The 26847-nt window shown below is 35.5% G+C and overlaps 1 protein-coding gene and 1 pseudogene across 6 annotated transcripts; both read left to right on the forward strand.

Annotated features, from left to right (window-relative positions):
• Window positions 1–436: 436 nt before the first annotated feature.
• LOC133730904 (GDSL esterase/lipase 1-like) lies at window positions 437–6238 on the forward strand (annotated as a pseudogene).
• Window positions 6239–12889: 6651 nt separating this feature from the next.
• Window positions 12890–16703, forward strand: LOC133742033 (uncharacterized). 6 transcript variants are annotated; one of them, XR_009862332.1, is made up of 5 exons: window positions 12890–13319; window positions 14519–14704; window positions 15042–15159; window positions 15672–15820; window positions 15903–16703. XR_009862332.1 is itself a non-coding variant. In XM_062169731.1 (2 exons), the coding sequence occupies exons 1-2, from the start codon at window positions 15659–15661 to the stop codon at window positions 16452–16454; spliced, it is 714 nt and encodes a 237-aa protein (XP_062025715.1). In that variant the 5' UTR covers window positions 15169–15658; the 3' UTR covers window positions 16455–16703. The 6 variants fall into 6 exon arrangements, 1 of the variants encoding a protein (XP_062025715.1); XR_009862335.1 differs by having other exon boundaries at window positions 15719–15820; XR_009862333.1 differs by having other exon boundaries at window positions 15722–15820.
• The last annotated feature ends 10144 nt before the right edge of the window (window positions 16704–26847 follow it).

The raw sequence follows: 26847 nt of genomic DNA on the forward strand, positions 1-26847 counted from the left end.
CTCATATGTATATATCTTACTACTATTGAAAGTCGTAATTAATATTCGAATTTTCAAGAAAGTCGTAATTAACAATTAAGTTACTGAAGGATGTAATATAACAGATGATAACGTTCGATTGTCTTGCTTTGGACTTTTTATTGATAATGGTTGTTTGACTTTTCAAAAGCTCATATTCTTGATCTGTTTCTGTTGCACACTTGCACCTGACAACAAATGCCCAAATAAATAGCAACTTATCGAAACTAAAATTGGGGAAGATCATTACATCTAAAATGGCAAACGCCAGCTTGATAATGGTTTTTTGACTTTCCAAGAGCTCATATGCTTGATTTCTGATCTGTTTCAGTTGCACACTTGCACCTGCCCCCAAATGCACGCCTTTATAAATAGCAACTGAAACCACAATTGGTGAAGATCATTAATTGCATCTAAAATGACAAACACCAGCTTTCAGAACTTTATCTTTGGTTTCTGTACAAGCCTTCTCATCATCACAACCCTAAGCCATAGCGTGCGTGGGTTGTCATCGAAGGAACATGCATCCCTTTTCATCTTCGGGGATTCAATATATGATGCTGGAAACAATAACTATATAAACACTAGTTATCGGGCAAATTTCGGCCATATGGTGAAACCTTTTTTAAGAACTCAACGGGAAGATTTTGGGACGGTCGTCTAATTTCAGATTTTATAGGTAACATACATATACTTTACAATTATATATAGGAGTGCAGAAATACAACTGTAGAGTGAAAATAGCTTTGCCCTAATATCTTACTGTTACAGCTGAGTACGCAAAACTACCTATTATTCCACCGTATCTACAACCCGGCAATCAGCAATTTACATATGGTGCAAATTTTGCATCTGCAGGAGCTGGTGCTCTGGTTGAAACTTTCCACGGTTTGGTATGTACATGACTTGTGATTTTACACCTATTTATGTCGTTCTCCAATTAACTGGTTCTATGATCATGTAAATGACCTTAATTAATTGCCATTCAGAAAGCCGTGCGTGTATAAAGCTATATAAAAATCTTAAAGACTTGTCTATGCTTGAATAAAAAAAAGTTTATTTGGTCTCTGGACCTTGTTTCAGGTGATAGACCTTAATTCTCAACTTTCAAATTTTGAGCGAGTTCATGAGTCATTGAGGAAGAATTTAGGGGATGAAGAAGCCAACAGTTTGATATCAAGAGCTGTTTACTTATTTAGTGTCGGAGGCAACGATTACTCATACATATTCGGGACATACTCCAGCATCCTCACAGGGAATTTGTAGGAACTGTTCTAGGCAACATAACTGCAGCGATCAAAGTAAGCTTTTAGTACTCCAACAAAAAAAAAAAATCAATTTCTCATTTTATACATATGGTACATACTTGCTATTGATAATTGATAATAAATTAATAATAGAGTGAATAATTTCAATGTACCAGGAAGTATACAACAAAGGAGGAAGAAAATTTGGGTTTCTTAATAACCTTGATCCTCTTGGTTGTATACCATACTCAAGAGCACTTGAGAAGAAACAAAAAGATGGATGCTTTGAAGAGATTACACCGTATGTAGAACTCCACAATGAAGAACTTCCCAAATTCCTTCAAAAGCTGGAGACTGAACTCAAGGGATTTAGATACTCGCTTTCCAACTATAATGAGTTTCTGAGTGATAGGATAAATAACCCTTCTAAATATGGTAAATTTTCATTTTCTTGGTTGTGTGTGTGTTTCAAATTGTTATATATATGCATATTATTTTCCTTTTACAGTTAATGGGGTCTAGTGCTATCTAATTGCCATCGTATTATAGCGCTTGTTTGAGGAGGTTAACTCATTTATTTGTTTGTTTTTTGTTTTTCCGGCAAATTAAGGTTTTAAGGAGGGGAAGGTGGCATGTTGTGGAAGTGGTCCATATAGAGGAACTTTCAGCTGCGGAGGCCAAAGAGGTACTAAAGAGTATGATTTATGCCCGAATGCAAGTGAATATGTCTTCTTTGACTCTGGTCATCCAACAGAAGGGGTCAATCAGCAATTTGCTACGCTATTTTGGAGTGGAACTCCCAATTTCACTGCTCCTTACAATCTCAGAGCACTATTTGAAAGCCCAATCTCTAATTTAGGCCGGGGTTTTTAGCCCTAAGCCCATCTATATGTTTTTTAGTTTGTCTAAATTACAATAATTTATTGTATTAGGAAACTAAGCACCGATGTGCATCTATGTCTCTTTAGCATCTCTGAACTAGTACCGAAGGAGGATATCCGCTATCTCTACGTATTTGAATGTACAATGAGTAAGACTATATGTACGTACCACTTGTGGGTACTACCACTAGCTTCTTGTCTGTCTATAAATGACAGCGGAAGGGTATGTAACGGCCTATTTTGGCTTGTGATGAATATATTAGCACCTGATTTGGGTTTGATTCAAAAAAAAAAAAAAAACACTATTTGAAAGAAATTAACCATATATATATATATAGCTTAATATGTAGTTACTAGATAGAGTTTATGTGTGTGTGTGTGTGTGTATATATATATATATCTTATTAAGTTAATATGGGAACTGTATTGGCAATGTAAACTGTCTGTTACGGTATATTATATTACAATCCAATACCTATAGGGGGTGTTTGTTTCACCGGACTATCACTCCAGACCTTAATTTCTACAAGAGTCCTGGACTCTTTTAACTTGGGTTATGCTATAGTAAGCCATGAATCTTGTTTGGCACTGTCTAGGACTAAGGAGCAGCAAGAAAGAACACAGAAGCAACTAATGAATCATATGCACAATCATCCATGAATCACAACAAAATTGGGTCTGTCTCAACAATAGAAGCAAGCCATGAATCATATGCACAATCCTCACAATTCACAGAACAATTCTGAATCTCATAAATGAAGCAAAAGCAAGCAAATCAAACACAAATTGCAAAACCCTCTCCTATACCTGGAATTGAATTGGTTCTATCTCCAACTCTTCAATTCTTGCAGCCAACAACCAAATATCAATTGGGTCTTTCCCAGACCTCCCAAAACTCAACGATTCATGGCAAATAAATTTCTGCAAAATCCTCCTTCACTCATCACTTTGGGCTTAATGGGTACCCGTCATCTCTGAATCTCTGTGTTTTGGCTGGCAGAAAACTGAGGGGATTGGAGGGGAGAGTGAAAAATTGAACCTGCAGAAGAGATGGAAGGAGACCCAAGCGAACAGTAGCAGAGAAAACCACGAAGCTGAAGTGAAGAGTCGAAGAGCGAGATTTTGGCTTCCACAGTCCGATGGTTTTTGACATCGCTGTGGAAGAAGGTGAGAGCAGGTTTTTGGGGACTCTGGAGTCTCATTAATTGAGTCCCAGTTGTTGCCAAACACGGGATGATGTCTGTTGGACTAGATAAGCCAGTCCAGTCCCGTCCAATCCCACGAAACAAACACGGCCATATAGTGTACGTACTAGCGCTAGGCCTTTCCATCTTCACCGCATTGGCAATTTTGGAATGGATATTGAGATCGATCATCTACGAAGTGTTATAAGGATATTGAGAAGTTTTAATCAAAGTCCATGTAATTTTCTTATATCAATAGTGGATGCGCCCACAATTGAATAACATTAATAGCTAAACTAGTTTTGATCAATCGATCATCACACTTTTTTATGTTAATTTTCTTCACATGCGAATTCGATGACAAATCCTTTATTACTCCCCACATATAATCTGACATAGTCGAAAATTTCAAAGAACTTTGAGATCAGCCGGGGTAAATGCTAAACCACCCTGAAAACTCACGGCGCGGTTGTCAGTAGTTGAGATTTAATTAAGTGTTAAGGACAAAAAAAATATTGTAAGAATAACATTTTTGGTTGAACGTATTGCAAAGGTGGTATTGGATGAATTTAGCATGAGTAGATTGCTATTATCTGCAACTCAACCACTAACCACTGGCTTTCTCCTCATCGATGTGATAGTATTCAGTTTTTAGATACCACCGGAAAATTAAGTCTATTACAACTGATTTCTACAAGGGTCTATCTAAACACTACGGGGAAAGTTGCAATCTAGTAAATTACGTACTAGCCAATTTGGAAAGGAAAATTCTACAGTACTGGGGGGTATCCCATATTGTGGTTTTGTGAATATTTGTGACCATTGGATCGGTAATATATCTAATGGTCATGGATATTCAACAAATAGTTGACCTATTCAGTAGGTAACCTGTTAAAAAAAAAAAAAAACACGTACGTATGCTTCAATTCGCTGTCTGAATCTCAGTCTCACCCTCACAGCCTCACTTCACCGTCGGTCTCAGTTTGTCACCGTGCCTCCGGGATCGGGCCTTCGTGCGCGGGGCCCCTCCGCTTCACTGTGCCACCACGACTCTCTCTCTCTCTCTGCGCGACTCTGCCTCAGTCTCCCTCTGTTCCACTGCGCCCCTCCACTCCACTGCTCCTCCAATCCTCCAGCCCACGGGTTCTCCACGTAAGTTCTTGTTTTTTACTTCTTCCAATGTTCTTGTTCTGATAAATTGAGAATCTGGGATTATGTGAATTATTGAACTGAGGTTGAATTGGAAAATCGAAATTTGAAATTTTGAATTGGTATTGTTCAATTTATTTCTGTCTTACTGATATCAATCGGGAATTTGGTAAAGGCGTAATGCTGCAAACTTGGAAATTTGGTGAAGCTGGAATTCTGGATATTTGGGCGTTTTTGTTTCTGTTGTTGGCTTGTTGCTATAATGTTATGTGTGGAAATTTGTGATGTTCTGTTAGATTTTTCAATTGGTACTTTGTTAGATTGAGACTTTGAGGTCAGATTGTTCTCGTAAGGACTTAAGGTCAGATTGTTCTGTTAAGGTCAGATTGTTGACATTATTGATCATTTGATTGTATATATGACTATTTGTAAATGACGTTCCAATTACAACTACGATGTCTGGGGCAAACTTACAGCTATAATCCTTGCTTATCAGTTTTATTATAGCTTGGATCTAACTTGGATTCCTGGACTCTTGAGTTCACTCTACTATCTGCATTTGCTCCATTTTGGGTTTACAACGATATGACTTCACGAAAATGGTTTGACAAAGGCTCTTGGCTTCTGTTTTTGTCACTGGTGATGCTTCTAGACCCTTTGAAAGCTTGATATAGCCAAGAAGACCAATAATTAGGATTTATACAAAAGCTGCATGTTGCAACGTACTCTTAAGCAGCAATGGTTACAGATGTGAACATCTATGCTTATTTGTTTTTGATAATGAATGTCATTATGCTTACTCTTAGGTAAGGCATCAACAATGTTTTTGTATCATTCATTCAGCTTTGGCTATTAGTTTTATGAGTTTGAGTGATGGTTGAATGAAAAATGAAATGCAGTTTTAGGGAAAAAAAATTATCATGAGTTGCCGGCACTGTGTTTTGGGGTATAAGAAGAAGTGGGTTTTGCTTTGGAAGTGTTGTAAAGAAAGTGAAGGTCTGACTTGGTCTTTGCTTTACTCAGTGACAGAGGATTAGTTTTGAATGTGTCTAGAGGATTTGGGCTTGTCTTTAAGTACTTGGTGAAGAATTGGTGTTAATAGGTATGCTCATTTTGACAAAACCCTCCTTATCTGATTCCTTTATTTATCATCAGATATTTGCTTTTACTTTTAGAGAGAGAGAGATACACTCTATTTTTGTTCCATAGAGAGAAGGGTTGGTTTCTTCTGTTTCTTTTAGAACAGAGTTTTGGAGAAAAGTGAGATTCATCTCTGTTTATGTTTTATTTTTTACTTAGATTTGTTTTTTTTGCATTGATTTGGAGTTTTATTTATTCATTTGAGATTTTGATTTAATTTGCTAATATTTTGTTTTTGGTATGAATTTCAATTTGCTAGTGGTTATATTCATTTTCATGTTATATGTTTCAGATGTCAAGTCAGGATGCATCAGATGAACCTCAACCTGAGATTTCAGATACTAATTTGCAAGAGTATAGTTTGGAAACCGAAAGTGACATCAATCAGTTGGAATATAATGGTAGTAGATATGATAAGTTGGCTCCAGAAGACATTATACGCGTGAAGTTTGTAACTGTTGAGGCAGCAGAGACTTTTACTATGCTTATGCGAAAGCAATGGGTTTTGATGTTAGAAAGGATGACAAGAGAACAAGTACAAGGACTGGGAGAGTCACTATCTGCAAATGAGTTTGTTCTGCAGAGGGGGAAAGACGAGAGAAATATATGGCAACAATAACAATGTCCGTATGCCAAAGAAATTGACAAGGTGTCACTGCCCATGTTTGTTCAAGGTAAGGTACTTCAAGAAGAAGAACTCGTATGTCGTAGTTGATTTCAAAACAGATCATTCACATGATCTTGCACAGCCACATGAGTCTCATTTTCTCAGGTCACATCGGTCTATCCTAGATTCACATTTAGCTTTAGCCACATCTATGCGGAGAGTATCCATTAAGACTTGTCATGCATATCAATACATGGCTGAAAAATCTGGAGGGTTTGCGAATGTTGGTTTCAAAATGAAAGACTTGTACAATAAATTGGACTTGAGTCAACGTGAAATTGTACTTGAAGGGGATGCAAAAGGTACACTTGCCTATCTTGAAGGAAAAGCAGCTGAAGATAAGAAATTATTTTGCAAGTACAACATAGATGAGAATAACAGGTTGGCTAACTTATTTTGGAGAGACTCAACTTCATTGCTAGATTATTGTTGCTTTGGGGATGTTTTGGTATTTGATAGCACCTACAAGACTAATCACTATGGGAAGCCCTTGGTATTGTTTGTGGGATCAAACAACCATCTATTGACTACAATTTTTGGTTTTGCATTACTGGTGGATGAAACAGTTGAGACATACACATGGGTTTTGCAGATGTTCTTAGAGTCTATGGAGGGCAAAAAACCTCTGAGCATTTTGACCGACAGTGATGAAGCAATGAGAAAGGCTATTGAACCAGTGGTTCCCGGTTATCCACATCGTTTATGTACATGGCATACTCTGTGCCAATACTTAATTCTGTTGCAATATAAATACCCTGTACCAAACTATATTTCAATGAAAAGCAGGGATTGGCAAATGTACTCAGGGAATGCAATCTGAAGGTTTTAGATCAGCAGAAACTACGGCATGTTCAGGTCTAGCACGAAGACTTGATACACTTTGTTTAGATTCTTGCAAATCATCTGGAATTGCAGGGCTGCAGCATGAGCAAAGCAAAGTGCATAAATAAGATGCAAACTGATATCTATTTGTAAATTGAAAATTCTCTTCCCTAGTCTCTACTGACTTTAAATTTGACACAAGTTAATCAAGGAGAATAACTGAGACTTTCATAGGCCTGTAAAAGCATATTCCATTAACATCAAACACACTATGAAGCTAACAACAGAGATCCTAGAGGACGTAATGAGAATGGAGCAAAGAACTTCAGGTTAATTCCAACAGCGACCAATACCTACGTTTTCACTTTCCTATTTTAATTCACGCCCTAACTCGGAAATATTCTTTTTCCTCGGATGGAGCGTGACACATATATTCGATCGATCGCCTAGGCTCAAACAACATGGCTTTCTCCGGCTCATCTACTAGCATTCTCTTACATACGTCAAGTTTAAGTTCTCAAGCCATCAATAAGATTCATCACACGTCTTACCTTTACTTTGAGCTCATAAACCATGCAGTCAAAGAAAGGGGTTGAAGCCAATATGATTCCAACTGCACAATGCAATATTGTACATACAATCGAAGCGAAACCCATGCCAGTTCTCCCTTATTGTCTTCCTAGTCTCTACTACCATCACCGTATGATCTGAACTTTGTACACCACCTCTCACTTAGTTTTCACTATCCCTTAAAGGGAGAGGTGAGGTTAGTATTCATTGTCAATGCAGCTTACTATTTCAGATTTGGTTTTATAATCAGATATGAATTGTTGCAATTTGACATGCATTACTTTATTGTAATTTGTGTATTATATTTCATTTGCAGCTTCAGTCATTTCACCTTGCATCTGCTACACCATCATTAATTTATTTTTGCTCTTCTCATTATTTGAGGAGATGGATTCTTAGTTTCAGACTTGGCATTTCATTGACTCGGTTGTAAAATCCCAGCAAGCGCAAGTATCCTTATCTTACGTTTTTCTTCTGTATCTGTATATGTCTGTCTGTATATTTGAGCCTCTGATCAATCAGTGATTGGATTTCTTTTTCTTAATTGTGATTTGAACGAAGTTTTCCAGATTGCTAATAGATATTTCCCATTAATGCAGTTTTTTTTATTTTTTCATTCTTTGTTCTATTTTATCTTGAACAGTTGCTGGGTTTATTGTTTTAATGTTTATTTTACGAATTGGTTCTCTTGGTCAGGATGTAATGATAGTATTGTAATGAGAAGTAGAAATTGGTCACTAATCCAAATGGAATATAGGTTTCTCTCAGAGCCTTATAAACCTTCATATAAACCTATACAGTCCAAACAAAGTTGCATTTTCAAACACTCAACTTTACTATACTGCCAAACATACGCATGAATGCACTGATACATAAAACAGTCAATTTCGAATTTCACAGTTTGATCCTTCCTCCTCCGGGAGATTCGAGCTTCAAGATAGGTAGCAAAATGATCAGCATCGCCCAAACTTCAAAACCCACCAAGATTTCCTGTCGGAAACCGCCGGAAATCGAAAATCCGGCGAAGCACCGAATTGAACAATCTCACTTCGATTAGCTCGATTCAGAGCTTTTTGACTCAAGATACTTACATGGGTTGAAAGAGGAGGAAGAGAGGATCACTTTGTGGCCAACGGCGGAGAAAACATCGAATCCAGTTCCAAGTCAAAAGGGAGGAAAACAGGACGCGTGTTTTGTATCTGATTGGGCTTAAATGGGATCACTCTAGGTTTCCAAAAGGGTAATTATCACAAATGGTACCTGAACTTATCTTCTATCTTATTGATGGTACCTGAACTTCAATTTTGATCGCGCGCAACCAGTACCTGAACTTTTCAATTTTATTTCAAATGGTACCTATCACTAACTTCCGTTAATATTCCGTTAAAAACTGACATGTGCCAAACATGTGACTCATTTTTTAAGGATAAATTTGTAAAATTACCTTCTTCTTTTTTGTAATATCACTTATTTTCACTTAGGGTGGTTCTAGTTGGACCTCCAAATTTGATATTTGGATCTCTCCTACTTATTAAACCTCCAATTCACTTTTTTGAATACTTAAAAAGCTAAGTACACCTCCATAATTTTACCAAAACACCCTTAAATAATTAAATATGTATCTTCAACAATTTGTTGTTTTTTTTTATCTCTATTAATTCAATTTTTTTTTCTCTATCAATTCAATGACAAAGAATTTTGTGAGTGAACTGCCTAGATTTTTGGTGTACTTTCAATGAAGGAATTAGAAAGTGATTCTTGGAGGGGCCGAACAAGTGGACAATTACAAAAAAATTTCTGTTAATCTAGATCATAGTTTTTGTGTTGGGAGCTTCTATTCATACCTCCAAAATTGGTATTTAGACCTCCCAACTTAATAGACCTCCAACTTACTTTTACAAATAACCAATATGCTATCTACACCTCCTTGATTTTCCCATAATACCCATCATCCAATGATATCAATAAAAACTTTTTTTTTAGAGTGTTCTATTCATATACCTCCAAAATCGGTAGTTAGACCTCCATCAATTTTTGAACATTTCACAATATTATTTTACTCTTGATACAACTAAGCTAAAAAAAATAATAAAAAAAGCTTTCAGTTGATAGCTCTCTCTCTCCCTCCCCCCCCCCCCCCCCCCAAATTGGTATTTAGACCTCCCAACTTAATAGACCTCCAACTTACTTTTACAAATAACCAATATGCTATCTACACCTCCTTAATTTTCCCATAATACCCATCATCCAATGATATCAATAAAAACTTTTTTTTAGAGTGTTCTATTCATATACCTCCAAAATCAGTAGTTAGACCTCCATCAATTTTTGAACATTTCACAATATTATTTTACTCTTGATACAACTAAGCTAAAAAAAAAAAAAAAAAAGCTTTCAGTTGATAGCTCTCTCTCTCCCTTTCCCCCCTCCCTTTTCTTATTGTTGTATTTTGTAGGTATATGCATCTTTAGAGGCCAAGAGCAGTTCATTTCTTCAACTTCCTCAGATTCCCTCGTTTCATATATTTGCTCGATGGGAACAGTACCCTCCAATGGTTGATTATGATTTTAAGAGAAAGTGGTATGTTGGTGTTTTGGTTAGAGAATATTGCATATCCGAAATTGACTCGAGGAACTACAAAATAAGGAACTGGTCTGTTGATTTCTCCGCTGCTTGGTAAGGATGAAGACCATAACAAAAACAAAAGGGAAAAAATGGCATGATGATGACCATTTGTTGATTTCATACCTCTAAAAGGGAAAAGACTTTTTAAAATTTTTTTTTCTTTCTCTTTTGTGTCTTTATTGGTAATTTGACATGAGTTGACAAAGTCAACTATCTCTTGAAAAAAGAAAGAGGTCCAAATACCAATTTTGGAGGTATGAACAGAATGAAGCTCCCTTTCACTTATATTGTGGCTATAAAAAATGAGACTATCAAAAGGAAAAACTTTCAACTTCAATTAAAAATATGAATGACAGGAAAAAAAAAAGAATTACGAAAGTTTTGATAAGCTTTTGGTTTTAAATGTTTTATAGTTTGTCCAAAAAAAAAATGTTTTGTCAGTATCTATAAAACAAATTAATTTTTGTTGAGATCAATTGTTTTTAAATTTTATTTTTCATAAGAGGGTAGAGATACATTTTTAATTCTATTTTTAATTGAACTTCTATTTTTATTAACATATTAATTGATCAAAATATCTAGTAAACAAAATTATTTAAATGGGTATTTTCGTCAAACTACTCTTGAATATAGGTCATGTGTTTTGCACATGTTAGTTTTTAACGGAACATTAACGGAAGTTAGTGATATGTACCATTTGAAATGAAATCGAAAAGTTCAGGTACTGGTTGTGATCAAAATTGAAGTTCAAGTACCATCGATAAGATAGAGGATAAGTTCAGGTACCATTTGTGATAATAACTCTTTCCAAAAATATCAACTCCCTTATATATGCAAAGACCCGAAATAGTAACTTAGGTTTTTATTTTATTTTATTATTATAACTTTTCCTTGATTTGGGCAAACTTCGTGTCTTAAAAACAACTTAACAGACAGCTTTTCAAAGTGCCGCATTAGTTTGCAATAGCAGATGGTATCAAAATTAGATAAAATTATTCTGTTATAGGCTTAACACCCTATCATGGTCTTTTGTTGGCTATATGAATGTGGATCTCAATTTTTCGGTTTTCTTTGTTTGGGAATAAAAAATAGAGTTGAATTCATTTTACCCCCTTGAACTTAATTTATGCCTAAAATCGTCTGTGCCCCGAACTTTTAGTTTGATCACATATGCCCTTATACTCTCTAATATGATCAATCATAATCATTAGTAAACTAATTCCTTAATTTCTTCATAAATTAGGGTCAATTTTTAACCTTGATCATGTAAATAGTGTGTTTCTTGCATGATTAAAGGCTAAAAACTAGTTTGAGTGGACAACAATATATGAATAAATTGATAGATTAGTGAAGGATTGGCCATAATTGATCAAATTTGAGAGTACAAAGGCATATGCGATCAAATTAGAAGTTTGGGGGCACAACCGATTTTAAGTGTGAAGTTCAGGGTGGTAGAATGATTTTAGCTCATTAATATGGTCATATTGAAGTCTGTTGGTTGAATAATTCAATATACAGAGGAAATGAGTATGCAGTCTTTCATGGTATTGGTTAGTTTTCATTGTCACTATATAACTAAACATATTATGATCATACGTGGGTTTTGTTTGTAGTTTGTTTATTGCACTTGATAAATTATATGATAGCATTCGTATTTTTTTTTTTGCTGTGATATATGGCATATAATGAATGATTGTATTAAAAAAAATTCCAGATTACATATACGTTATATTGGAACGCTATTTGTGAAACAATTTTTCTTGATACTCACTACACCAAATATAGGCTTTAGAGACGAATTAATAAAATTGTCTCTACTGTTTTTATTAGAGACAAATTTTTATTGTGTGTCTCTAATATTAATAGAGACAAATAGAAATTTGTTTCTAATAGTAATAGAGACGGAATTGATCCTCTCTAATTGATTTGGCGCCAAATTAAAATTTTTGGATCTAAAATTTTTGTAGCCTAAAATATATTTAGCGCTAGTTTATCAAATTTTTACTAATAGAGACGGATAAGTCTCTCACTATATATTTTTAATAAATAAAAGAGAATAAAATAAATAATACACCTATTTTTTCTCACTTCACCTCCTCAATCACTTCTTTTCTGCTTCACGTCCTATTTGATAAACTCCAAAAACTGCTAAACTCTTCACCTCTGGCATCATTCGTGCGATTGGAGCTGAAGGAGGCAATTTAGACGAACTCAACCACTATAAACGAATACAGAGTATGTCTATTTTCATCTTAGACTTGTTATTACTATGAGTGAATCTATGCTTTTTTATTGCTTTGTTGAATGAATTTTGATTGGGTTGGGTTATTGTGTTTTTGCTTTTGCATTGAATCGTAAATTTTACAATGACCTAGACTTTTATGCTTGAATTTTGATTCTTAGGCTCGAATTATGTTTGGAATATTGTGTTTTTAGGGTTTAGGACGTACTTCAAACAAAAGAACGTACTTCAAAGGTTTCATGCCTTTGTCCAGTTTGTGGGCTTTGGCTGTTTGTATGTGGTGTGTTTAATATATACATTTTGTCTTTGTCTTCTTGTATGTAAATATATATTTTATGGTTGATTGAGTTTACATGGAGATTACCCTTGTGGCTGTCACCGAACCAAGTTAGTCTCTACCTTATAAGTGCACTTAATCTTCCTCTCTCTCCGATACTTATCTTCCGGTCAATCTTTCATACCCGGCAACTTCTTCCGACTCCAAATTTGATGCCCTGCTCTGTTCCCAACGTTTTCTCTAGCAAAGATTGCGCCTTTCACCTTCCCCTAAAAATCCAATCTTAGGGTTAAGATTTCCATTCCCAATTTCTCCCAAACCAAAATCCAACCACAATCTCCGTGAACCATCACCAAGGGGAAGAACGATTTCCTCACGCCCAAAGCCATGGGACTTCAGAAGCTCCAGTGGGACTACCATACGTGCAAGAAGCAATGCCGCGATGAGAACAGCTTCAAATGTCACTGCTTGAGCGAGAGCCACCAGCGCCATCGAGGGTGAGAATCCCAGTAGCATTCAAATGTTCAAATTAATTCATCAATGTTGATAGTGGTCAGATAACAAACTAGAGTTTACAATGCAATTTGCATTACATGAAGATTCTAGTTCTCTAAGATGATGTCAATTGCTCTTAGTCTACTATTGACCGCTTGTTTTACTTAATCTTCAATTCTCAGTCTTATGTCATTTTGTATATAGTCTATACTCGATTACCTGATGGCTTTCCTGCTTTTGTTCTTCTCAAATAACAAAGATGAATAGTTACTGTTGTGCCTTACTGTTATTTACTCTTAGTAAATTAAACCATGAGCAATCTTTTGAGACAGTAAAACAGTATTAACATGCATTTATGGAACTGGTGTTCGTCAAATATTGGATCACATAATCATGGAAATTTGACTGAATTCAAGGAGATAGTGATGCAATAACTACAACAATGTCAATTGAGGCATCTGAAGTTCTTATTGTATTGGGAAATGTATGGTGATGTATAAGATTTTATATATAGTTCTGGAACTATCAGATTCTATTTGCAAATCATGACTAGAAACTTCTGTTTTACTTCCACCATATGTGCAGCAGTTCTAAGTTGACTTGGCATTTGTTTTCCAAAACAAATGAAGGTTGACTTGGCATTTACAGTTCTATACTATTGACTGTGACAATGGTGCCCAATTTTCTACTTCCCTTTGACCAATCTTTATTAGAGAAATCTAAATAGATAACATGTGCTTTTTAAGGTCGTATGATCCTGTTTTTCAATTTGTTATATTTCAAGGGCTGAGCTTTCCTACAATGTGCACACTTGTGCATAAGACCACAGTTCATCTTTTCCTTCAGGAGGTTTACTATTAGTATGACTATGCCTTTCTCATGCTTGGGATACAAGCTTCCCTTGGTGGTTATTGGTTACATTTTGTATTATGTGCACTTATATATACATATATTGCATATTTTTGTTTTATGTTTTGGGATGGTTACTGAAGACACACACTCTGTCCTCTTTTATATATATATGGATGAATGTTACTTGTTGGATTGATATATACATATATTATACACACATAATAAGTGTATATATATGTCAAATTCAAGGTTCTGGTTCGTTTATTCTTTATTCTTTTGTAATAGTTTTGACTTAGTGCTCCATTTGAGTCATTGGCTTAACATTTGCAAGTGATAATATCATGTGTAGAGTGTACAGTAGAGAGTTGGAGCTGTTTCCAGCGACTTCGATTAGCCCTCGGTTCGCTTCACCGACTCTGCCTTCAACTGTTCTGTGCCGCCGAGAGCCATCATTAAGAAAACTTTGGTGCCGGAAAGCTCACCGCGGTTAGTTCATTTTTCCGTTTATGGCTTTGGTGCCGGAAAGCTCACCGCGGTTAGTTCATTTTTCCGTTTATGGCTTATGCATGGCTGGATTACTCTGATCACAAACCCCATAGTGTAGCTATCAAAATTGTTCTTATATTACTCTAAGTATGCTATATTTGGGGCTATGTTTGTGCTATGCCTTCTACATTAAGAGGAAAAAAAAATACATTGTACTTTGATCCAAGAAGAATAGTTTAATAAATACAGTGAAAATATTGCTCAAGTGAACTTTCAAAGTTAATTATATATGTCTATTAATTCACTCTATTGTCCAATTACATCACCTGAAACCTAACATTGACTACAACCAACATCCTCTTCTTTTATCTTTTTGTTCTCCTCAGGCCAAGGAAGATCCCTGCTGTTACAAAGAGCAAAAACTGCAGCTTGAATCTGGAGAACAATAGACAGTTTGAGTAACATTAAAGCATAGATAACCTTCTGTCATAACTGAACCTGGAGGTAATTTTATATATATAATTATTAATACTTTACCTTTGCTTATCTCATAATTGCTTAATTTGCACTATTAGGATCAAGTGGAAGGACATTGTAGGGATTAAAGAACCAATGGTTCTGTCTTTTCTACAACTTTACCATGAGCTTCCAAAATTTATAAGCATCAAATGTAATGTTCATTGCCAAACAGGAAATAGATATGATAGAGTAGCAATAAAATCTTAACAATAGCTAAAACATTAATATAAACTTTGACCTGACGATCAACTTTTATAGATTGTATCACATTAACTGCCTTTAGAACTTTATAGAGAACATTGACTTGTGTATTTTAAAGCTAGTCTTTCTTGCACTTTTTTACGTTTAGAACTCCATTTTCTAGTGTGTTACTGTGGTCAAAATTGATGTGGTGTCCTTGGAATGAGCATTTTTTGTTATGATATGTTTGAATATTTTCTGAAATATATTATTTGCATGCTATTATATTGCTTTATTGTTTGAAATGATGGCATCAGACTTGATTAGATATTATTTCCCTTCTTCTTTGCGTGTTTCGCTCAAGAAGCATGGTCATGAGCCCGATCCTATTCAGTTTTTTTATGATAAGCATACACGGAATGACAAAGAAAAAAACTGGATTTATGAAGTTGCTGAGCGGACACATGTGAGCTTTGTTTATATATTTCATAATCTGCTGCACACTAAATATAACCAGCCCATAATAAGTTAAGTATTTTCTCTCATAGGCTGGTATGCAAGAGAAGTTGGCAGAAATTGTAGCAGTTGAAGGTAATGAGACTACAGAGATGCGAGAAAGAGCATATGTTGCAGTGATGGGACGTGAGAAACGTCACAGAGTTTGCGGTTATGGACTAGGTGTAATACCTGATATGGTGCCTTATCTTCAAATTGATGGTAGCTCATCATCACACAGATCATATGGAAGACATTATGCTCACTTGCAGTCACAATTAATTTATGGAGTTAGAGTCCAAGTACCAACAACAACAAGAGCAAGCACAGGTGCAGCAAGTTCAAACTCAGGAACGACTCTTGCAAACCCAACAAGAATTGGCAATGTTAAAGCAAATGATGCAATCCCAGCAATCTACTCCACCTTCACAACAATCTTCTCAGCCTTTGCAGCAACCATCCTTCCAGATGCCTTCTTATCCTCGTCAAATGTACTGGCCTCAACCGCAGATCTATCCTCAAATGCCTTATCAGCCTCAACATGCTTATCCTACCACTGGACTAACTGGATTGCTTATGGGAGATACAAGTGTCCAAGAAACTGATTTGTTGAACCAACTTAGAGCTTCATCAAATCAAAGCTCTCGTGGATCTGAGCAATAGACTTTTATTATTTCCCTTATTGATCATTAGATGCTAATTGATAGGCATTTGACTAGATGAATTTGTGACTTTTTTAGTAACAAGTATTTTGTAGACTTGATTTTAAGTTGCATCAGTAAAGATTTGTTGAACAGGAAATAAATTTATATTATATTTTGTTGTCCAGAAAAAATTTATATATATAATTTATATACGTCGTTAGTTATAGATGGATTCACTGTTTCTTTCCAATGCCAATCGAACTGGTGTACTGGTGGTTAATAATAGATGGATTCTATTATTAATAATATCAAATATTCTAATAAAAAATATATTAAATAAAATATTTCTTCTGTCTCTAAAAGTAATAGAGACACCTTAAATTGTCATTGGCAGTTATTGTCCATGTGGCAGTGAATAAGTAATAGAGACGGAACTTTTTATCTAAGTGTCTCTAATAGGTTTTAGAGACGCAACCTATAAGGACGAAAGTCTAATTTGTCACTCCTTCTATTAGAGACAAATTTAAGTGTATTTTAGTCACTAATATATTTCTAGAGACGTTTTGTGGCTGTCTGTAAATCCTATATTTGGTGTAGTGACTATTGCTTTGAGACAGGCAATAATACATGTTGAATGAATACTAATTACCTTTTATTTTATCTGGACAGGTTGGACAGCGTTTTGAAGTTCAAATTTGAGGTCATAAGTTTTCGGATCGTAACTTCGCGCAGTTTCTAGCGATTTTTTACCAATTTTTTAAAATTGTAAATAGATAAGTCTAGAGTAACTTCTACTTAGGATTTCCACTTTTGTAATACATAATCAGAGCCGTCTCAAACTTTTCGGAGGCCCTGTGCGAAAGTTTAAAATGCAGCCCTCTAATCCTTGATTTATTAAAATGCTGTGTTTGAGACGATCGAGCCGTCTCAAACACAACATCACCAAACAATCCAAGCAAATCAATGTGTTATGAGAAACCTGATTCTTTGAAGAACAAAGACTCAAAGTATAGCATGAGACTCTTGAGTTTCCTCACTCCTTGACCTCTCCAATCCTTAATTTACATTTCTCAATTTCCAGAAAATTGCTAGGCCTTTGCAATTTGAAAAACAAATCAAACCATTAGGAGAACTATACTAAAGAAACATTTATTTATATGTGGATACGAATCAATTAATCATACCTGAGTCATGACTAGGGTATAGGGATTACTGATGAGCTTCATTTTGCCTCTAAATCACTAATTGAAGAATGAAGACTTGAAGTGGGAGAGAATTAATCTGGGATTTTTTAGAGCAATTAGAGAATGAAAAAGGATAGAAGAGATCGATAGAAATAGAGAAGGGTTGATGAGAATTGAGGGCCCTGGCCATGGCATTAGGTACGTACCAAACTAACTAGCTAATTGTAATATTGCATGTATGCATTTAATTTGTATTTATTCAGTACGTTCTTGATCGAAGATAATTGTTGGAAGTCGGTAAGTACAAGGACGAACAACCCGTGGTCGGTGTCACCGTGACCAACTGCACATTGTCAGAGAGAGAGAGAGAATGCAAAGAGCATAGGATAAAAATAGATATAAAAATATAAAATGTGGGGCCCTATTTCCATATCAGTTTTTAGTGTTCCGTGTCTAGATTCAAGTCTTTTATATTCAATCATGCAAACATAAATCCTTAAAGAAAAACGTTGGGAGCCCTCTCAATTTGGGGCCCTGTTCCGTCGCACTCAATGCACCTGTTCAGAGCCGGCCCTGTACATAATAATACAGATTTGGTAAAAATATGAGCTTTTGAAATATGTAAATGTAAAATAAATGCATAAAACCTAGCAAGCAAACAAATCCGCGGTATCGCGCGGAGAATTTCTACTTCTTATTTAATTAGTGAATAATAATTTGGCATTAGTCTTATGAATAGTCTTATATCATGGATATGATATAGGTACAATTACAGGAGTAGAAAAATTCAATGAACAAGAGCTTTCGATGCAGCGATGATGTGGCCGTCGTTGGTGGGTAGAAACTGCAGTACGGGATTAACTGATTATTATGATATGTGGGCCATTAATTGTCATCAACTGTCGCTGAATACAAACCCGAAAAACAGAAACTGTCAACACACGAAATGCTTACAGAGACGTATGAATAATCTCTACTACTATAAAGAGATATTATATAATGTGGAGCATTTCAAGAATAATATTATCATCGGTCGCTTGCTAATGTGAGAAAAAATTAGATCGAGAAGCTTAGCAGCATTTGAATAATATTATCAACGATTAGGAGCGGAACTGTTTGACGGTCTGACGGAGTCCCGACCTCCCGAGCTTTCTGACAGATACATGAATATATATGAGGAATGTAATAAACCTTTCATCCACGTAGTGGACCCCCCCAAACCTCAAACCCACGTGATGATCAGTTGATGTTTTAAATGGTTATAAAATTTTATTAGTAAGAATACATGTAAAAAAATCAATGGCAGATTTATTAAAAATAAGTATATTTATACTATTATTAAGAGAATATGTATTGTTAGCCAAAACTGATTTTTTTTACCTTCATAACCCTCAAATATTAAAATATTATAGATTGCATTTTGACATCAGGGACAAAAATGTAAAAAACAAAATAAAACAATAAAAAAATATAAAATAAAATAAAATAACTATTTCAAACTCTCCACTTTCAGAATTATAACTCCTCACTACTTTCACACCCATTGGGTGTGGAGACATTTTCTAGTTAATAATATAACAAAAGTCAAAATAGGATATAAGGTTTTTTATCAATAGCTTATAATAGGTATTGAAGGGTTAATTTTGATTGAATTTGTTGTAGTTACCATCTTACCATGTCTATTTTTCTCAATATTTTGTTCATATACTTAATTTCATTATATTTGAATCATATTTCATTGTTCATATACAGATTTTGTTCAATTTGTATATGAATCCTATTTCATTGTTCATATACAGACTTCCATGATTTTTAATTTATTCTTGGAGTAGTTTTTTTTTTTTTTTTTTTAACTATATTTCTCGACCCCCCCAAGGTTTAAATCCTAGTTCCGCCCCTGTCATCGTTTTGCTAATGTTCGGAAAAATTAGACCGAGACGCTTAGCAAAATTTGAATAATATTATCATCGATCGGAAAAATTAGTCAGCGGCCCTTAGCAGCATTTGAATAATATTATAATCGATCGCTTGCTAATATTATAATAGATGCTGCTAAATAATATTATAATCGATCGCTTGCTAATGTTCGGAAAAATTAGTCCGAGACGCTTAGCAAAATTTGAATATATTATCATCGATCGGAAAAATTAGTCAGCAGCATGCTGCTAAATAATATTATAATCGATCGCTTGGTAATGTTCGGAAAAATTAGTCCGAGACGGTTAGTCCGAGACGGTTAGCCAGCTGCCTATAAAGTTAGAGCCGACAAGTTCTGTGTTTCATATATTTGATTGATCGTCTCAAAGGCTCAAACAACATGGCTTCCTCCTGCTCATCTGCTAGCATCCTCTTATCTTCCTCACTCATCTTCCTCCTATTCCCGATGAGTATCTCTCCCAGCTTTGCCCAACAACTTCACAGGCCACCCACAGCCCGCCTACTCCTCAATACTCCAGTTCCACAAGCTTCTACTGCGGCGGCACAGGCTCAACAGACTAGTTCCTATCATATTCTATCAACTGCGTTGGTCCTCATTCTCATTCTCTCAGCTTTGCTCAAGTTGATTAATTTGCTCAAGGGACAACAGGCCGTCACTACAGCTCCGCCGCTACCAATCCACCATGCCGGCTTTCTTCTCCAGCAACCTGCCGCTGCCAATCAACACTTGTCACAGTACCCGCACAATCATTTCGTCATGCAGCAGGCTCCTTTGGCTGCTCCCCATCCCCATAATGTTCTTTTCAACCTCAGTTTCAGAGAACACGTCTCCATGGATGCTCATGATGATGTTGGTATATATTGATCTCCTGTACGTACGTAGGCACTTGCATGCTTGTATGTATATATCGCATGAAAATATAAGCTAGCTTTCTTATTTCTCTCATTTTCATTGTTTCAACATCTGTTTCTAGTTCCTAGCTAGCTTTCTGTATGCAGCTGTAATATATGTACGTAGCATTATGTATGGATCATGTATATATGAATAAGATGCGTATGTTGGTTTTTGTTTCATCTTCATCAGTTTCTTTTTGGAATGGTTTTTCATTTTCAGATTAATGATTGGACTTCATGACATGACTCTTGGTTAATTCTTAGTGAAGATTCAAGTCTTTCTGTAAACTCAAGTGCTGAAAGAGGGTGAAGATTAATACTCGGCTCGATTAAGGATTCAATCCTCTGAAAGTAAACAAAGAAATAAAACTTGTTGTTCTTGATAAAGAAATAATGATTTTTCACACTTGATTTTTACAAAACTAAACCTCAGAAAGAAACCAGCATTGCCAGGAGGTGAAATTGGGGGAGGCGGGGCATAATAGTCAATTAATTTGGACCCATTAAAGTATGTGGTCCCATGGGAGGACCACACCGTTACTTGGACAATAGGTCATACGAAGTCGTCTTCTCCATTCTGGGACAATTTGTGAACAAAAGGGGAATTGTCTGCGCTGCCTAACGCGTACATGTGCGATCATTCGCTTATCCCCAATTGTCCGATCTCCTTCGGTTCCTCCTCCGATTTCCACTATTTCTCTCTCTCCAAATTCTGCTCTCCTGTTTAATTTTTGTTGATTTTTTTTTAGTTAAATTGTGAGGTCGGGGGTTGTTTCGATTAATGGATTGGATTCATTAGGTTTTTGGCCATTTTTTGTTGGGATTTTTCGCTAAAACCCTAAAAGATTGAAAATTGGATGGTGAATTGCTGCTGGGGTTGAGTAGATGAGTTTATACTTGGACTAGTGATTTGAATGTGAAGTATGGGCACTTGGATGTTTTTTCCTATTTGTTTTTACACTTTTGTCAGATTACTACTGAGAATGTTTAGCTCAGATAATTACCGTTGATTATGAAAAAAATGTATATCTTGATTGGGAATTATGTAGAAAAGTTGAGATTGGGAATTATTTTTTTTCCATAAAGTGTTGATTAAGGGAATTGCTAGCTTGCTAAGATATAATTGGTGGGTTTTCTTTAGGAGGGGTCGTGTTAAGAATCTGAATTGTATGTGATATTGTAATAAACTAATAATGTTGGGAGATAAATGATGTAGGAGATATGGCGACATTCTTCTTTGATGAATTTAGAAGTATAATAATGTCCAACTTCAACAAGAAGCTAGATAGGTGCTGGCCGGATAGGTCACAAGTTTGTAGATCTGTCACTGATTTTTTGCGCCGCCCTGTGTTTCTGTGTTCATATTAGACTACTAGTGGTAGTTGTTAAATTCCTTAGTCGCCGACAATGAAGACCTTGTCGAAATGCAGTTAAGACAATAAAGTTAAGACAGATTCTATATGTTTGACTCAATGAATAAAGTTAAGTCAGATTCTATATGTCTCAATGATATATCTTCCGGGCTTAATGTTGACGTGCAATAAGTAATAACAATAATATCGACTTTATTACATCATTATGCAAAAAAAATAATATCGATTTATTACATCATTATCATGCATGAAAGTTGTTTTATATATAACTAAACCAAAGCCAATCAAAGTAGGTTTGACCAAATTAAAAAAGACAGTATTAGTTTAAAGTCTGATATAAATTGAAGTTGTTTGGATAGACGAATAGCTAACATTCTAAAAATACGCCGTTCATTGAATATTGGTATTACAAATTCAAACCAATGAACCTTCTTGACTCAGCATCTGACGTTATCGCCTCTTGGCCTGCTTTTTGTAAACCTTCTTGTATTTTTTGGATTGAGGTAAACCTTCTTGTATTCTGAGGTGCCTTTGGAGATTTTTTTTTTTTTTTTTTTGGGTGGAGATGGGTTGAAAGAGTGACGCACTTTAACTTTTGGGTTTAATTTGTTTGTATTCTGTGGTTTCCCGACCTTCCCTCACAAGGACAAAAAATCAATTACGTGCCATACAAAATGCGCTTGTCCACACCACCTGCAGCTACCGTGCTAATTTGCGTATGATTTTGGGTACGTATAATGAAGACATTGGGTACGTATGATTTTGAATTGGGGTTGGTCAATAAAGACATTGGGTACGTATAATGAGCTGGATAGTTCACTACGCTTAGGGCTCATCAACGGGCCGGGCCGGACCAGGCCCATTCATAGCGGGTTTGGGCTTGGGTCGGGCCGGGCCGGTTTCATTGTAAATCGAATGATTCAAGCCCGTCCATATAAGGCGGGCCTTGCGGGCTTTTTCAGACTAGCCTTATGGGCTTTATTTATAATAAGGACTAAATTCTGCTTACTACCTTATACTTTCAAGGGTTCATCAATTCAGTCCCTGCACTTCTAATTTAATCAGAAAAGTCCTTACGCTCTCCAATTTCATCAAACCAATCCAATCTATCACCACTCCGTCAATTTTCAGGGAAAATTTCCAAACTACCCATCTGCATTCACAACATTGACGCGTCGGCGGGCTGCCTAACGATGGGTAGTTTGGGAATTTTCCCTGTGAGAATGTCCCACGTCAGCATTTTCACAGCGAAAATTAACGGAATAGTGACGGATTGAATCGATTTGATGAAATTGGAGAGTGCAAGGACTTTTCTGATTAAATTAGAAGAGCAGGGACTGAACTGATGAACCCTTGAAAGTACAAGGTAGTAAGCAGAATTTAATCCTTATAATAAATATTTAAAGACACTAATTTTTTTTATAAATCTATATTTATATATCATGCATTACAAAGAGCAACCTCTATCAGTTCAAAGAAAATGGGAAAACCGACCGTTAGATGTGATTATTACAATAAATTATGCGTGTGGTTAAAAATTTAGTCAATTTCACCATCGTTTCAAACCTGATCGGATTGGTCAACCGTAGTTATTTGTATGTTTTCTTGGTTGACCGATGGCGTGACGACCGCAAAACGTGCTTATTTTTTTACATCACGTTTGTAAATATTTCATCGATGGATGTGCATGGACATAAGATAAAATTTTCAATTTTAATTACAAATACGTTGGTCTATACCAATTTGCCTCCTAAAGTTGTATAACTTATACATTGCATTTAAATTGTTGAGATTCATTCTACAGCAAACATGAAGTGGAAAATGAATTTGGAGAAACCAACCACTCGATGGAGAGATTGTAATGTTTTCTGGTGGTTGTAAAAATTTTAGCCAATTTGGTTCTCGTTTCGAATTCGATCAACTAGGTCAAACTTAGTTATTCTTATAAACCTATATTTATATATCATACACTCTAAAGAGCAACCTCTATCCATTCAAAGAAAATGGAAAAACCAACCGTTGGATATGATTATTACAAGAAATTATGAGTGTGGTAAAAAATTTAGCCAATTTCACCATATTTTCGAATCCGATCGAATTGGTCAACCATCGTCACTCGTCACTTGTATGTCTTCTTAGTTGACCGGCGGCATGACGACCGCGAAACGTGCTTATTTTTTCACATCACGTTTGTAAATATTCCATAGATGGATGTGTGTGAACATAAGATAAAAACTTCAATTTTAATTACAAAGACGTTGCCCTATACCAATTTGCCTCCTAAAGTTGTATAACTTATACATTGAATTTAAATTGTTGAGGTTCATTCTAAAGCAAACATGAAGTGGAAAATGAATTTGGAGAAACCAACCGCTCGATGGAGAGATTGTAATGTTTTATGGTGGTTGTAAAAACTTCAGTCAATTTAGTTCTCGTTTCGAATTCGATCAACTAGGTCAAACTTGGTTACTCTTATAAACCTATATTTATATATCATACACTCTAAAGACCAACCTCTATCAATTCAAAGAAAATGGAAAAATCAACCGTTGGATATGATTATTACAATAAATTATGAGTGTGGTAAAAAATTTAGCCAATTTCACCATAATTTCAAACCCGATCGAATTGGTCAACCGTCGTCACTTGTATGTCTTCTTAGTTGACCGATTGCATGACGACTGCGAAACGTGCTTATTTTTTCACATCACGTCTGTAAATATTCCATAGATGGATGTGCGTGAACATGAGATAAAAACTTCAATTTTAATTACAATGACTCTGGCCTATACTAATTTGCCTTATAAAGTTGTATTGACTTATACATTGCATTTAAATTGTTGAGGTTCATTCTAAAACAACCATGAAATGGAAAATGAATTCGGAGAAACCAACCACTCGATGGAGAGATTGTAATGTCCAGCCAATTTGGTTCTCGTTTCGAATTTGATCAGCTAGGTCAAACTTAGTTACTCTTATAAACCTATATTTATATATCATACACTCCAAAGGGCAACCTCTATCAATTCAAATAAAATGGAAAAACCGACCGTTGGATGAGATTATTATAATAAATTATCAGTGTGGTAAAAAATTTAGCTAATTTAACCATATTTTCGAATCCGATCGAATCGGTCAACCGTAATCATGACATGTAGTAATATATATTCACATATTCTATATAGAAGTATGAGAACGTCCAATTTCACCATAAGCCAAATTACAACAAATTCACACTCACACAAAGAGAGACACACACACACATATAATGATGATGTGGCACACTGAAGATTTCCAAATATATGTGTTGGGCCTTCTAGACGGGAATCTACAACATCTTTTACAAGTTTATACTTGTAAAAGATGTTGCAGATTCCTGTCCAAGTTGAACTGCCTTCACTTAAATTGCCATAACTCCTTCTAAAAAAATCTGAATCGCAAACCGTAAAATTCTTTAGAAACTAGACACATGGGGCTTTCCGTGCATATAGGGTATAGCTCCTAATTCTATCTGTGCAGTTCCCAGTAATTCAGCAAAATTCGGTTCTAGACATGAACTTGTAAAAGATGTATCAGATTCCCGCCCAAGCATAACTGCCTTCACTTAAACTGCCATAACTTCTTCTAGAAAAATCGGAATCGCAAACCGTAAAATTCTTCAGAAACTAGACACATGGGGATTTCCGTGCATATAGGGTATAGCTCTTGATTCCATCCGAGCAGTTCCCAGTAATTCAGTGAAGTTGGGTGTTCTGCACAACAATTTCTGTGTTGCCGATTCTCGTTCAAGCTGAACTGCCTTCACTTAAATTGCCATAACTCCTTCTAGAAAAGTCAGAATCGTAAACCGTAAACTTCTTCAGAAACTAGACACATGGTGTTTTCCGTGCATATAGGGTAAAGCTCCTAATTCCATCCGAGCAGTTCCCAGTAATTCAGCAAAGTTAGGTGTTCTGCACAACAGTTTCTGTGTTGTTTATATAATATTTTTGGACTAAATACTCATTACTCCTCATACTTTTGCATGAAAAACAATTTAGTCCAAAATTTTAAAATTAAACAGTTTAGTCCTTATTCTTTCTAATTCTCACACAATAGGTCCTAAAATGATTATTATACCACTCATTTTTTTTTCTCTCTTTTTATTTTTTCTGCCTCTCTCTCTCTCTCTCTCTCTCTCTCTCTCTCTCTCTCTCTCTCTCTCTCTCTCTCTCTCTCTCTCTCTCTCTCTCTCTCTCTCTCTCTCTCTCTCTCTCTCTCTCTCTCTCTCTATATATATATATATATATATATATATACACACACACACACACACACACACACACACACACATATATATGTATGTGTGTGTGTGTCTATATATATATATATATATATATATATATATATATATAGAGAGAGAGAGAGAGAGAGGCAGAAAAAAAAAAGAGAGAAAAAAAAAAGAGGGGTATAATAATCATTATGTGTGTGTGTGTTATATATATATATATATATATATATATGTGTGTGTGTGTGTGTGTGTGTGTGTGTGTGTATGTGTGTGTGTGTGTGTATTGAATTTTATACGATGTGACAAGTTTTAATAGAACGGTGATATTACCACAAACCTAAATGTGGTAAGCAAATTCGAATCCGAAAAGATAGTACTAGTTGAGAAGTCTTTGATAAATTGAACGATTTTTACATTATTGAAGAATGCTAGCTACCTTCTTCATTTACCTTTCTGTTTGGACCCAAAATGAACATTTTGGCCTGACAAGGCATGTGTTGGAGAAATTGAGCCAATGTCAGTGGCTCAAGCTATATATTGTCGACAAGCTCGAAATATATATTTAGAGGCTAAATAAAGCCTACTATGGAAGCATGGAAGTATGACAAGTCAACTTTAGCATATTTTCCTACTTCGGCTAGGAAAAACCGAGCTAGACAAGGAAGGAGGGGTGGCAGACTAACCAAATGAAATCG

The sequence above is a fragment of the Rosa rugosa genome, chromosome 1 (genome assembly GCF_958449725.1).
Source record: "Rosa rugosa chromosome 1, drRosRugo1.1, whole genome shotgun sequence".
Lineage (NCBI taxonomy): Eukaryota > Viridiplantae > Streptophyta > Magnoliopsida > Rosales > Rosaceae > Rosa > Rosa rugosa.